The following is a 16,026-nucleotide window of genomic DNA, read 5'->3' as shown; positions in this document are numbered from 1 at the left end:
CACACTCTACTTTCACCAATGGACAGTTCATCCAGAGAGAAAATCAATAAGGAAACACAGGCTTTAAATGACACACTAAACCAGATAGACTTAATTGATATTTATAGGACATTCCATCCAAAAGCAGCAGAATACACATTCTTCTTAAGTGCATATGGAACATTCTCCAGGATAGACAATATGTGGGGCCACAAAGTGAGCCTTGCTAAATTTAAGAAAATTGAAACCATATCAAGCATCTTTTCCAACTATAACTCTATGAGATTAGAAATTGACTACAAGAAAAAAAAAATTATAAAAAGCACAAGCAAGTAGGCTAAAAAATATGTTACTAAAGGACCAAGGGATCACTGAAGAAATCAAAGAGGAAATCAAAACATACTGACAGTTATTGGAGATTGGTTCAAGATGGCGGAGTGGAAGGACGTGCTCTCAACTCGCTCTTGCGAGAGCACCGGAATCACAACTAACTGCTGAACAATCATCAACAAGAAGGCACTAGAACTCACCAAAAAAGATACCCCACATCCAAAGACATAGGAGAAGCTGCAATGAGATGGTAGGAGTGGTGCAATCATAATAATATCAAATCCCATAGCCGCTGGGTGGGTGACTCACAAACTGGAGAACACTTATACCACAGAAGTCCACCAACTGGAGTGAAGGTTCTGAGCCCCATGGCAGGCTTCCCAACCTGGGGGTCCGGCAACAGGAGGAGGAATTCCCAGAGAATCAGACTTTGAAGGCTAGTGGGATTTGATTGCAGGACTTTGACAGGACTTGGGGAAACAGAGACTCCACTCTTGGAGGGCACACACAAAGTAGTGTGTGCATCAGGACCCAGGGGAAGGAGCAGTGACCCCATAGGAGACTGAACCAGACCTACCTGCTAGTGTTGGAGGGTCTCCTATAGAGGTGGGGGGTGGCTGTGGCTCACCGCAGGGACAAGGACACTGGCAGCAGAAGTTCTGGGAAGTACTCCTTGGTGTGAGCCCTCCCAGAGTTGGCCATTAGCCCCACCAAAGACCCAGGTAGGCTCCAGTGCTGGGTCACCTCAAGCCAAACAGAGAGGGAACCCAGCCCCACCCATCAGCATACAAGTGGATTAAAGTTTTACTGAGCTCTGCCCACCTGAGCAACAGCCAGCTCTACCCACCACCAGTCCCTCCCATCAGGAAACTTGCACAAGCCTCATAGCCTAATCCACCAGAGGGCAGACAGCAGAAGCAAGAAGAACTACAATCCTGCAGCCTGTGGAACAAAAACCACTTTCACAGAAAGATAGACAAGATGAAAAGGCAGAGGGCTAGTACCAGATGAAGGAACAAGATAAAACCCCAGAAAAACAACTAAATGAAGTAGAGATAGGCAACCATTCAGAAAATGAATTCAGAATAATGATAGTGAAGATGATCCAGGACCTCAGAAAAAGAATGGAGGCAAAGATCCAGAAGGTGCAAGAAATGTTTAGTGAAGACCTAGAAGAATGAAAGAACAAACACCTAGAAGAATTAAAGAACAAACAGAGATGAACAATACAATACTTGAAATGAAAAATACACTAGAAGGAATCAATAGCAGAATAACTGAGGCAGAAGAATGGATAAGTGACCTGGAAGACAGAATGGTGTAATTCACTGCCACAGAACAGAATAAAGGAAAAAGAATGAAAAGAAATGAAGACAGCCTAAGAGACCTCTGGGACAACATTAAATGCAACAACATTCACATTATAGGGGTCCCAGAAGGAGAAGAGAGAGAGAAAGGACCCAAGAAAACATTTGAAGAGACTAAAGTTGAAAATGTCCCTAACATGGGAAAGAAAATAGCCACCCAAGTCCAGGAAGCGCAGAGAGTACCAGGCAGGGTAAACCCAAGGAGAAACACATCAAGACACATATTGATCAAACTGACAAAAATTAAAGACAAAAATTATTCAACAAGGGAAAAATGAGAAATAAAATACAAGGGAAATCCCATAAGGTTAACAGCTGATTTCTCAGCAGAAACTCTACAAGCCAGAAGGGCATGGCATGATATATTTAAAGTGATGAAAGGGAAGAACCTAAACCAAGATTAGTCTACCCAGCAGGATCTCATTCAGATTTGAGAGAGAAATCAAAAGCTTTACAGACAAGCAAAAGCTAAGAAAATTCAGAAGCATCAAACCAGCTCTACAACAAATGCTAAAGGAACTTCTCTAAGTGGGAAACAGAAGAGAAGAAAAGGACCTAAAAAAATAGACCCAAAACAATTAAGAAAATGGTAATGGGAACATACATATCAATAATTACCTTAAAAGTGAATGGATTAAATGCTCCAACCAAAAGACACAGGCTCACTGAATGGATACAAAAACAAGACCCATATATATGCTGTTTACAAGAGACCCACTTCAGACCTAGGGACACACACAAACTGAAAATAAGGGGATGGAAAAAGATATTCCATGCAAATGTAAATCAAAAGAAAGCTGGAGTAGCAATACTCATATCAGGTAAAATAGACTTTAAAATAAATTCTGTTACAAGAGACAAGGAAGGACACTACATAATGATCAAGAGATCAGTCCAAGAAAAAGATATAACAATTATAAATATATATGCACCCAACATAGGAGCACCTCAATACATAAGGCAAATGCTAAAAGCTATAAAAGAGGAAATCGACAGTAACACAATAAGAGTGAGGGACTTTGACACCTCACTTACACCAATGGACAGATCATCCAGACAGAGAATTAATAAGAATGTACAAGCTTTAAATGAAACAATAGACCAGATAGATTTAATTGATATTTATAGGACATTCCGTCCAAAAACAGCAGATTACACTTTCTGCTCAAGTGCACACGGAACATTCTCCAGGATAAATCATACTTTGGGTCACAAATCAAGCCTCAGTAAATTTAAGAAACTTGAAACCATATCAAGCACCTTTTCCAACCACAACACTATGAGATTAGAAATCTTTTATGGGGAAAAAAATGTAAAAAAACACAAACACATGGAGGCTAAATAATACGTTACTAAATAACCAAGAGATCACTGAAGAAATCAAAGAGGAAATCAAAAAATACCTAGAGAAAATGACAATGAAAACATAATGATCCAAAACCTATGGAATGCAGCAAAAGCAGTTCTAAGAAGGAAGTTTATAGCAATACAATCCTATCTCAATAAACAAGAAAAGTCTCAAATAAACAATCTAACCTTACATCTAATGGAACTAGAGAAAAAAGAACAAAGAAAACCCACAGTTCGTAGAAGAATTCATAAAGATCAGAGCAGAAATAAATGAAATAGAAAAAAAGAAAACAGTAGCAAGATCAATAAAACTAAAATTTGGTCCTTTGAGAAGATAAACAAAATTGGTAAACCTTTAGCCAGACTCATCAAGAAAAAGAGGGAGAGGACTCAATAAAACTAGAAATGAAAAAGAACAGGTTACAACAGACATTGCAGAAATACAAAGCATCATAAGAGACTACTACAAGCAACTCTATGCCAATAAAATGGACAACCTGGAAGAAATGGACAAACTGTTAGAAAGGTATAACCTTCCAAGACTGAACCAGGAAGAAATAGAAAATATGAACAGACCAATCACAAGTAATGAAATTGAAACTGTGATTAAAAATCTTCCAACAAACAAAAGCCCAGGACCAGATGGCTTCACAGGCGAATTCTATCAAACATTTAGAGAAGAGCTAAAACCAATCCTTCTCAAACTCTTCCAGAAAACTGCAGAGGAAAGAACATTCTCAAACTCATTCTACAAGGCCACCATCACCCTGATATGAAAAGCAGACAAAGATATCACAAAAAAAGAAAATTCCAGACCAATATCACTGATGAATATAGATACAAAAATATTCAACAAAATACTAGCAAACAGAATCCAACAATACATTAAAAGGATCATACACCATGATCAAGCTGGATTTATCCCAGGGATGCAAGGATTCTTCAATACATGCAAAACAATGTAATACGCCATATTGAAAATTGAAGATTAAAACCATAGGATCATCTCATAGATGCAAAAAAGCTTTTGAAAAATTCAACACCCATTTATGATAAAAACTCTCCATAAAGTGGGCATAGAGGGACCCTACCTCAACATAATAAAGGCCATATATGACAAACCCACAGCAAACATCATTCTCAATGGTGAAAAGCTGACAGCATTCCCTCTAAGGTCAGGAACAAGACAAGGATGCCCACTCTCACCACTATTATTCAACATAGTTTTGGAAGTCCTAGCCATGACAATCAGAGAAGAAAAAGAAAAGGAATACAAATTGGAAAAGAAGTAGTAAAACTGTCACTCTTTGCAGATGACATGATACTATACATAGATAATCCTAAAGATGCCACCAGAAAACTACTAGAGCTAATCAATGAATTTGGTAAAGTTTCAGGATACAATATTAATGCACAGAAATCTCTTGCATTCCTATACACTAACAACAAAAGATCAGAAAAAGAAATTAAGGAAACAATCCCATTCACCATTGCAACAAAAATAATAAAATACCTAGGAATAAACCTACCTAAGGAAGTAAAAGACCTGTACTCAGAAAACTATAAGACACTGATGAAAGAAATCAAAGATGACACAAACAGATGGTGAGAGATATACCATGTTCTTGGATTAGAAGAATCAATATTGTGAAAATGACTATACTACAAAAAGCAATCTACAGATTCAATGCAATCCCTGTCAAAGTACCAATGGCATTTTTTACAGAACTAGAACAAAAAATACTAAAATTTGTGTGGAGACACAAAAGATCCCAAATAGCCAAAGCGGTCTTGAGGGAAAAAAAACGGAGCTGAAGGAATCAGACTCCCTGACTTCAGACAATACTACAAAGCTACAGTAATCAAGACAGAATGGTACTGGCACAAAAACAGAAATATAGATCAATGGAATCGGATAGAAAGCCCACAGATAAACCCATGTATCTATGGTCACCTAATCTATGACAAAGGAGGCAAGGATATACATGGAAAAGACAGTCTCTTCAATAAGTGGTGCTGGTAAAACTGGACAGCTACATGTAAAAGAATAAAATTAGAAAACTCCCTAACAACATTCACAAAAATAAACTCAAAACGGATTAAAGACCTAAATGTAAGACGGGACATTATAAAACTCTTAGAGTAAAACATAGAAAAAACACTCTTTGATAGATCACAGCAAGATCTTTTTTGACTCACCTCTTAGAGTAATGGAAATAAAAACAAAAATAAACAAATGGGACCTAATGAATCTTAAAAGCTTTTGCAAAGCAAAGGAAACTATAAACAAGACGAAAAGACAGCCCTCAGAATGGGAGAAATTATTTGCAAATGAATCAACGGACAAAGGATTAATCTCCAAAATATATAAACAGCTCATGCAGCTCAATATTAAAAAAACAAATAACCCAATCCAAAAATGGGCAAAAGACCTAAATAGACATTTCTCCAAAGAAGACATACAGATGGCCAAGAAGCCCATGAAAAGATGCTCAACATTTTTGCTAATTATTAGAGAAATGCAAATCAAAACTACAATCCAGTATCACCTATACTGGTCAGAATGGCCATCATCAAAAAGTCTACAAACAGGGAATTCTCTGGCTTTCCAGTGGTTAGGAGTTTGCAGTTCCACTGCAGGGCGCCTGGGTTCAATCCCTGGTTGGGGAACTAGAATCCCACAAGCTGTGCAGCACAGCCAAAGAAAAATGTCTACAAACAATAAGTGCTGGAGAGGGTGTGGAAAAAAGGGAACCCTCCTACACTGTTGGTGGGAATATAAACTGGTACAACCACTATGGAGAACAATGGAGGTTCCTTAAAAAACTAAAAATACAACTACCATATTATCTAGCAATCCCACTTCTGGACATGTATCCAGAGAAAACCATACTTCAAAAAGATACATGCACCCCAATGTTCATTGCAGCACTATTTATAGTAGCCAAGACATAGAAGCAACCTAAATGTCCATTGACAGAGGAATGGATAAAGAAGATGTGGTACATATATACAATGGGATATTACTTGGCCACAAAAAAGAATGAAATAATGCCACAAGATGGATCAACCTAGAGATTATCATACCAAGTGAAGTAAGTCAGACAAAGACAAATATCATATGATATCACTTATATGTGGAGTCTAAAAAATGATAGAAATGAACTTATTTACAGAACAGAAACAGACTCACAGACTTTGAAAACAAACTTCTGGTTACCAAAGGGGAAATGGGGCAGGAGGGATAAATTCAGAGTTTGGGGTTAACATATACACACTACTATATATAAAATAGATAATTAAGAGGGCCTACTGTATAGGACAGGGAACTCTACTCAATATTCTATAATAACCTATATGGGAAAAAAATCTGAAAAAGAATAGATATATGTATATGTATAACTGAATCACTTTGCTGTACACCTGAAACTAACACTGTGAATCCACTATACTCCAATATAAAATAAAAATTTTTTAAATAAATAAAATAAATAAATAAAATTAAAAATTTCCCAAAGTCTAAAATTCAGTTACGAGAAACAGCAAGACAGAGAATTATATCCTCTATCTTGGCAGAAAATGAAAACCTCCCTGGTTTCAGCTCGGACATGAGCTTTGTAGCAACAGTCCATACTCAGACTAGTACCTTTTGCAATATGGAACCTGGAGCCTGAAAGGTAATGTCAGTGACGTGTTTTTATATTTTGGCCTCCTTTATTTTTTCAGGATCTGTTTTCTTAGGTCAACCTAAGCACAGTTGTTTTTTTTGTTTTTTTGTTTTTTTTGATATTCTGCAACCTAACTCTCCCATATTCATTTTTCTATTCTCTTCACATTATACTGTAGGCACCAAATGGAACTCAAGGAGTCCATTGTATTAACTGATACCTGTACCTGACTCCAACAGACTTTCTGCCTCAAAGGCATGCAGAAATATCCAAACAAAGAGAAAAGACCTAAGAATAAAAATAATCAAATAACTGGGAAAACTTCAAAGAAGACCACTAGAAAACAACTGTGATAACCAGATAAAGGTTGACATCAGTGAAAATGGCAGAGTAAAGAGCTCTGAAAATTTACTCCTTCTTAAAAGCAATAGGTAAACTAGCAAATTTTTTTTCATTATTTTATAGTAAATGGTTTTCATAGTCAATTTGTTTCAGTTTTCAGAACTCTGAAAATTAACCAAAGGCTTTCAGCATTCCAGAGAGTGTTTACTCAAGAAAAATAGCTGATCTAGGTAAGAACGGTGAGCTTTGTGGTGTTTTAACTTGTCCTATTTCCATCCTCTTTCTCACCAAGAGGGTATCTTTGAAAAAGAACAGCTCACAATCACAGTGGCATAGGTTTCTTCCTTGTGGTATCTGCCCAGTATCTAGCATTATGCTTTGAACATAAATAAATTCCCATTTAAAATCATTTGGATTTGGGCCTACTCACTCTAACACAAAATGAAGCCTTTGTGCAGGCCACTAATGGACTTCTAGAACTGGTTCCTAGTTTCTTGCCATCAATTTTTCTTATATATTTCTGCTGGAGTTATCCATCATGTATGCTCATTTGACCATACCATTCCCCTTCCAAAACATCAGAGTATTGCCCAATAAGTAAACTATAAATTTCTGACCACAGTATGAAAGTAGCAAGCAGACTTACTGTCTTCTTCACTCTGTTACTTCCTATGTCTTCCATCCCAATAATATAAATATATTCATTATCTAAGTGTAATACGTAATTATTGAAACTGTTTATACCCACTGCTATCATACTTGCTTTGTCTTCATTCTCTTGGTCTTGAATTTCCATGTCTATTTTACAAATGTTTCTGTCTTTTGTATTAACATTAGAAAAAATAGAACTAATCAATAGACGAAAGAGAGGGAGAGATAGGGTGGATGGTAGAATACATGTAATGATTCCACAGTAAAGTCTTACAAAATCTGGAATTAAATCAGAATGAGAAGAATGTGAATGTGTATGATGGGCAGAGTCAGACCAGAAAGTATTGTTAGCTGTGTTTTGTTTGTATTCTGACAGGATGTTAGGCTGGTTGGCTGCAACTAAAAGTATTTTTCCCTGTCAATTTGGGAGGGCGTGGTGAAGAATCTCCAGGTAATACACAGAGTTACTCATCTTACCGAGCTAAGATTTTTTAATGAAAAAGTATCCAAAATATTTGCTATGGAAGATCCAAGTGACTCTGTAGTTCTATAATGTTGGGTGGAGAAAAATAAGGAGGCAGCACTCAAGACTTTATTATGATCTTCCTCTAACCACTTCTATAAAGAGGCAGGTATTTATATTTAATAAACATTTATTAAATGACTAAAATAAAAATGGCTGTTTTGTACAAATGATCACCATTCTTTCACCTTGTTCTATTTCTTTAAACCAGACTAGTCCAGTTTCCTTCTTTCTGCATCTATTATAGTGCTGTGTATCCTATGAACTCTCAGTAAGTCAGTTAAACTGATGTTCATCAGTCCTAAAGTCAAGATCCTTCCTCCAAGAAAGCTTGGTCTGAATATGTCAACAGCATTTACCACCATATACCACTTAACTCTATCCAACCATTTTCATAGGAATTAGGGGTTTGTAAAGTCTTTCCTGGACCTCAGTTATTGATTTTTTTAAAAAAGGCGACGGTGTTGGGTCTAAAATGATAGTCTCTCTGCTCTAAAGTTGAGAAAGCCATATATAGACACCAACAGAAATAGGCTGCCACCAGTTTGAGGAATAAAAATCCCTCAGGCTCCCCAAATTTCTTCTCCAGAGACTTGCAAGTTCCATCATTAGAGATTATTATTTTGGATTATATGGCAAATACACTTTAGGATAGGAATGACTAATTAAAAATTTAAAAAGTAAAACTAATCTAAACTAATCTGTCCTTAGGAAGCCAGTAATCTCAAAAGGTTTAAGGAATGGTAAATGTTTCAAAGGGGAGAAAGGCAAAGAGACAAGTCCAGATCCTGGAAAGCTACCTGAAGAGGAGAAGACATGGTTGGATATCTTGAAAGTGGCATGAAGACTCTGAATATAGGGCAAGTGTAGAACCACAGCGGGGTAAGGAAATAAGGAAGAACATTAACTTTGTCTACTTTACAACTTAAGCTTAGTGAGGAGAATTTGCAAAAGACAAACGTTTCACTAAATCTAAGTAGAAGTACAAGAATGGAGGATCCCATGTAATTATTTGCTTTTTAATATGACCCACATACTTATTAGAATATTAATTTATCATTTATCATTATACATTAATTTTCTTAGATACTTACGTATTTGAGAAAACACAAGGAGGGAAAATACCCTGGACTGTGGCAGGAGCCCGAGGTCCTATTTACCAGAAAAAGAAAATAATTAGTTTGCATCCTTCCCCAACAACTTGTAAAATGATAATATCCTCTAATAGTTCTTTATTCTCTATTGTCACAGTCTTGTTTAAAAGCCTCCAGCGACTCTCGACAATGAAATCTAAATTTCTTTGCAAGGCATAAAATATACCATACAATCTGATGTTCTTATCTATCTCTCTAGTGTCTTCTCTGGCTAGTCTTCCATGTGTATTCTATGGATCAGAGGCACAAAATAACTTATTTCCTAAATGTATCATCTCTCCCATGCCTCTGGGCCCTTGTTTTTGCCATTTCCTTTGTCTGGAGCACCCTATGCCCTCTTTTAACTTCTTATCTTTTAGGTCTCAGTCAGCTTGTGTTAACTCTTCTAGAAAGCCTTCCTTGAAACTAAGTAAATATTCTTCTCTAGTGGTCCTAAAGCATTCTACCCCTTTCTATTATAAAACTCATTATGCTATACTGTAATTAAAGGTTTACTCTTCTGTCTCCCTGATTATGATGTAAATTTCCCACTATATCTCCAACATTTATTTTTTGAGAATACTACATAATTAATATGTTTCCTCAACATTTATTCATTGATTTGTTGGCCATTAATCTCTTCCCACTCAAACATCATCTCACTCACTTTGTATGTAATCTAGCTAGATTTCATTATTGGATTTTAGTAAAGATTCTGGATACAGATGACATAGAAAGTTTTTATGCACAACACCTCCACACTGGATTTGGTGTTTGTTAATTATGCAAATACACAAATGAATAAAAATTTTAGACAAAAAGAATGTCCTGTTTACAGAAAGTAGTGTTAGTAATTAGAGCCTGTTCAGTCAAGTTTAAGTGGTAACTCTTGTTTCTCCCAATAAATGAGTAACCAATAGGTACCAGTGATGTGTAAAAAAGTCTTACTTAAATCCTATGAAACTTTTTGACTTTGTTTGTGTAGATATTTTTTTTGTGTGTGTTCAGATTTGGAGAAGCAGTACCTGAAATTAAGAATTCATAGACCTGAGAAATTAAGTGTGAAGATAATATAATTTTAAAAGCAAAATAAAAAACAAACTCTTCTGTGGTTTCATTAATATGCTGGAGTAAATATTCTAAAAATATTTTCCTAGAATTCTGTATAAAATATTAAAACCATCCTCTTAAAGACAGCTAAGCTTTCAAGGAGGTAAGAGAAATCTTTGAGAGTAAAAAATTGGGGGGAACACACATATGGAATTGTAAGCAAATGGTGAAGCTGATGCCTGCCCTGTGCCCATTGGCCATAACTGCAAACTTAATGGATAGCCAGGGGATTTAAAACCATATATCAGGCTCAAACCAGATGGGAAATAAAACCTTAGAGCTTGTGAAAATATACTTTATTCCACAAAACTACACCCTTGGTGAAAGAGCTGTCTTAAAAAAAATCATGCCACAGAGGTAGCAGCACAAACAAATTATGCCTTGGCATCAGCTGTGGATAGAGGAAGAAGAGCAGAAAAGAATAATATCTCTGAAGAATTCATAACCACATATTATCTCTTATGTGACTTTGAGGTTCAAATTCACTGTATGGTCCATAAAACTCCAAATGAGAAATTTAAAATGAACCTGTTTTTATAGCTCTCCCAGATGCCTAGCAGTAGCGCATGAAAAAAACTTAACAGCTTTACTGAAGTATAATTGATATTTGCAAAACTGTACATATTTAACGTGTTCAGTTTGAGTTTCTACATAGTAATACATCCTATCAAAGTAAGGAATTCTGTCAAAAATGATGCATTTCTGTCAAAAACAAGCTAACATATAACAACACATCCCTGCCACACACACATAGACAAAAATGAAGAAACAAACCAACATGCCAGTTATCAGGAAAAAAAAAAACCATTAAAATTAGACCACAAATATTTCAGATATTGGAATTATCAAATATAGAATATAAAATATGTGCATTTTATATGTTTAAATAAAGTAGTAATTGGAAATCACAGGAATGGAACCTATCAAAAAAGTCCAATCAAATCTGAATAATAATGAGAAATTATATAATATATATTATATATATATGTTTAATCAAACAAATTTAAAAGTGTATTAAATTTATAGAATAGTAAAATAGATACAACTGAAGAGAGAATTGGTGAAATGGAAGACAACCTCAAAGAAATTAACCAGAATGCAATAGAGAGAAATGGAAAATGTGGTTTTTAGACGATGTATAAGTAGACACACACACACACCCACGCACGCACACACACACACGTATATAACTGGAGTTTCAGAAGAAAAGAATAAAGAAAATGAGGAGAAGCAACATAGGAGAGAAAAACAGCTGAGACTTGGCCAGAACTGCTCATCATAGTGATACTAAAGTAAAGCAGATGAAAGATCTTTAAAGCAGCCTGTGGTGTGTGTGTGGCGGGGGTGAGAAGGTGGGGAGGGGGATGTGGGAGGAAGGACCACTTACATAGGAATTAAGTAGAACAGAAAGCAGATCATTTAAGTAAAACAATATTTTTAAAGTGCTAAGAACTGTCCCTGAGAACTGGTATATCCAGCCATAATTATATCCCATAACATGGATAAAATACAGTTTTATTAAATAAAATCTGAGACTTTACTCCCAAAATACATTCATTAATGACATTTCTAAAGAATGGATGTATTTTAGGAAAAATGAAGGTGATTCTATAAAGTATGAAATGCAAAAAGGAATGATGAACAACAATAAAATGGTAAACATGTGAGAAAATATAAATAAAACTTGAAAAATAGAATAGTAATTTAATAGAAAAATAGACACATAATCTCTATAAAATAGAAAAGTAATTTAATTTTGAATTTTTTTACCAGATAAATTATTAGTTAAATATGATATGAGATAGTGAGTAAAAGTAAATTATTCTAACTTTGACTTTTACTTTAAGTACATGTTAAAATTTAAGGGTAATTGTCAACAGAAATATACACATAGTAAAAAATTTCCAAAACAGTAGAAGGAAAGCTGAATTAAAAAATACATTTAATATTCTAAAAGAAAGGAAGAAAGGAGAAATTAAATATATATATATATATATTAAAAAGGAGAACAGACTGAAAGCAAAAATAAGGCAGCAAAAATCTTCCAAAGATCTGTAATTAACATAAATGTAAGCAGTTTAAATTCAGTTAAAAATCAGAAATTCTAATACTGAATAAAATAAAGCAAAATCCAAAGTCAATTATTTATAAGAGCTACAATTAAACATCTAACGACTCTAAGATTGAAAGCTGATACAACTATAGTAACATCAGGCAAATTGAATTTAAGAAAGAAAGCATGGCTCAGGATAAAGGTCACTACATAATAATAAGATTAAGTTATTACCTTGGTAATAAGTTACCAAGATAACCCTAGATATGACTAATAACCTCGATCAAGAAATAAAAAAGCCAAAATGGATACAACTACATGGAGGAGTTGAAAAACTATCTTATCATTCCCGATAATTTTTTGAACAAAGAATTTAAAAAGTAAGAATATAGACTATTTGAACTACACAACTAAACATCTCAGTTAAATGGAAATATTTAGAATATTGTACTTCAAAGTGGACAATATTCATTGTTTTCAAACAGGACATTAAACAAATTAATCACGTACACTAAGCCAATAAAGCAATTCTTCAGATACTTCAAAAGGCTGGTAACATAAAGGTCATGTTCTCAGTCTACAAAGCAATTAGAAATCAATAACAAAAAGAAAAACAAATCCAATATACTTGAAATTTTTAAACTCATATATACAAAATAACACACAAAATTGGAATTTAGATATGATTTAGAGAAGAATAAAAATACTGCACATCAAATTTTGCAGTACATTTCAAAATCTCTTTTGTACATACCACCAATTTAGAGTCATACACAGTTCTAAGCACTTGACAAATATTAAGTTATTGAATTGCCATAGCAATCATATGAACAACGTACTATTATTATTCTCATTTTATAGTTGGAAAAACTAAAGAACAGAGAAGTTGAACAACTTGGCCAAACATAAATTTAAGTGTGGGAGTGTGGATTCAACTTAACTAGTCTGGGGTCAGAGTATGTGTTCTTTCCCGCTATGCCATACTACCTTTCAATAATCCTATCCTTTCAATATGTATGGAGAGGATATATGATAAATTTATGTCAATAAATTTGAAAATTCAGATGAACTGAATACATTTTCAAGAAAAGTCTAACATGCCCAAAAAATCTGAAAAGAAACGAAAAATAGGAATAGTTCTGAATCACTAAAGTCATTGAATCTGTAAAGTTTTTGTCACATAGAGAGCCAGGACCAGGTTATTTTGCCAGTAATTTCTACCAAGCATTTATGAAATATATGATTCTAACTTTAGAAACTTCCAGAAAATAATAAAGAGGTAATATAACTCATAAAGCTACTGTAAACTTGTACAAAAACCACACCAGAAAACTATGAAAAAGGAAAATTACAGCCGAACTTCTCTCAAGAACCTGGATGCTAAAATCCTACAAAAATTACTAGAAAATCTAATCTAGAAATGTATAAGATAATACATGATGAATAAATTTGATTTAATCAAGGAATGAATGATTGTTCTGAGAATAAAAAGTGATCATCTCAACAAGAGATGCACTAAAAAGTCAACATTTACTGATAAACCTTAGCAAATTAGAAATAGAAGGGCATTTTCTTAACCTGGCATCTACCAATATATTACAGTGGGCATCATATTTAATGGTGAATAATTTTAAAACATTTTAAATCAGAAAGAAGACAAAAAGCCCACTTTCATCATCTTATTCACCATTTCTCTGAAGGCCCTAGAAATGGGAAGAGTACAAGAAATAATTTAAAAATATTAAGATTGCAAATAAAGTAACTAATCTGTCATTATTTATCGGTAATATATTTATATTAAAAAACAAAAGAATCAACAAATAAGGAATAAGAATTAGAGAATTTGAAAAGGTTGCTGGACACATAATCATATAAAAATCAATCACATTTCTATACATTAGTAACAAGTAGTTAGAGAATATATCATTTTTAATAGCAATAGAAATAGTTAGTACCTAGGAACAAATCTAACAAAAAGATGTGTAAGATGCTTCTGGCGAAAATACTAAACTTAAAGAAATGAAATTTCCATAAAATGGAGTGACAGACCATTTACGCTCATAGGGAGAATCAGTATTGAAAAGATATCTGTTCTCCCCTTATTAATTTACAGTTTCAATGCAGTTTCAGTCAACACTTCAGCTGTGTGTGTTTGTGTGTGTTTCTGACTGGCAGGTCAATTTAAAATTTATATGGAGGAAGATAGATTTAGCCAAGGCACTCCCAGAAAAATAGAACAAAGTGGTAAAAGTGGTAGCAGATGGGAGCTGGTGGATGAGATGTCTTCTTACTGATGTCAAGACATTGTGAATCATCAACAGTGTGATACTAGTGCAATGACAAACTGATCTTTTGGAACAGAATAGAGAAATCAGAAACAGATCCACACATATATGGTATCTGCATATATTAGCAAGCTGGCATTCCAGATAAGTGGGTGAAGACAGATCTTTCAAAAGAACAGTTCTCAGGCAGGGAGTCAGTAGCAATTGCTGGTATACCCACGGTTAAGCTGGGACTGAGAGCAGTACCAACAACAGTGTACTTTGTGAGCCCGCACAATAGGCGAAAGGGGACACAACAGAGCACGCTCACAGGTGAACAGCTCCAGAGGTGGAATACTCAGTGGCTTCTCTCCCCATGGGAGTGCTCCAGTCCCACCTACCTCACATCATAGACCAGAAACACAGCTAAGAAACAGATCTGGGGGCCTCTATGTGGACAACTAGGGAGCAGACCCTGCCCCTGACAGGGCAGTGACCACCACAGAGCAAAGGGGAGGCCCCAGTCAATATCCAGGGCAGGCTATAGTCAGCAAAACACCAGTCAAACCCTCTATCAAAGAGATAGGGCATACACTGAGAAAAGAGGTGGTAGTCATCCGTACTAAAAACAGCCCTTGCACCAAAAAAAAAAAAAAAAAAAAAAATTAAACCCAAGCAGGCTACATAGGGATGTTCTCACATACCAATAGCCCTCTGAGACTCCAAGACAGTCTGAGGGTCTGGCATCGGGAGGAAGAACCTCCAGAGCATTTAGCCTTGAAGCCCAGCAGGGCTTGAGTGCACGTGCTGCACTCTTGGAGGGTGCACACAAGGTTTCATGTGCACTGGGACTCAGCATAAAGCAGTACGTCCATAGGAACCTGGGCTAGATCTACCTAGGGGTCTTGGAGGGTCTCCTGGGGAGGTGGGGGTTGGTTGGTTGTACCTCAGCGTGTGGGCAAGAGGACTGGTAGCAGAGGCCCCAGAGAATATTAACTGGTGTGAGCTCTCTTGGAGGTCCCCATTTTGGCACCAAGAACCAACCCCACCCAACAGACTGCAGGCTCCAGTGCTGGAATGCCTCAGGCCAAACAACCAGCAAGACAGGAACACAGCCCTACCCATCAGCAGACAGGCTGCCTAAAGTTGTACTAAGCTCACAGACACCCCAAAACACACCCCGGACATGGCCCTGCCCACCAGAGGGACAACACCCAGGTCCACCCACCAGAGGGCAGGCATCTGTCCCTCCCACC

The 16,026-nt window shown here is 35.7% G+C and overlaps 1 protein-coding gene across 1 annotated transcript in view; it reads right to left on the bottom strand.

Moving 5' to 3' along the window:
* The window catches only part of FSIP2 (fibrous sheath interacting protein 2), a 129,866-nt gene that overhangs the window by 64,311 nt on the left and 49,529 nt on the right, over positions 1-16,026 (bottom strand). Inside the window, exon 14 of the mRNA XM_059928283.1 lies at positions 9,305-9,362. Coding sequence (XP_059784266.1) covers positions 9,305-9,362 — 58 coding nt within the window. The remainder of the gene's footprint in view (positions 1-9,304; positions 9,363-16,026) is intronic.

The sequence above is a fragment of the Balaenoptera ricei genome, chromosome 7, assembly GCF_028023285.1.
Source record: "Balaenoptera ricei isolate mBalRic1 chromosome 7, mBalRic1.hap2, whole genome shotgun sequence".
In the NCBI taxonomy this organism is placed as follows: Eukaryota; Metazoa; Chordata; class Mammalia; order Artiodactyla; family Balaenopteridae; genus Balaenoptera; species Balaenoptera ricei.
The sequence above is the reverse complement of the archived record's forward strand: the minus strand, read 5'-3'. Positions and strand labels throughout refer to the sequence as shown.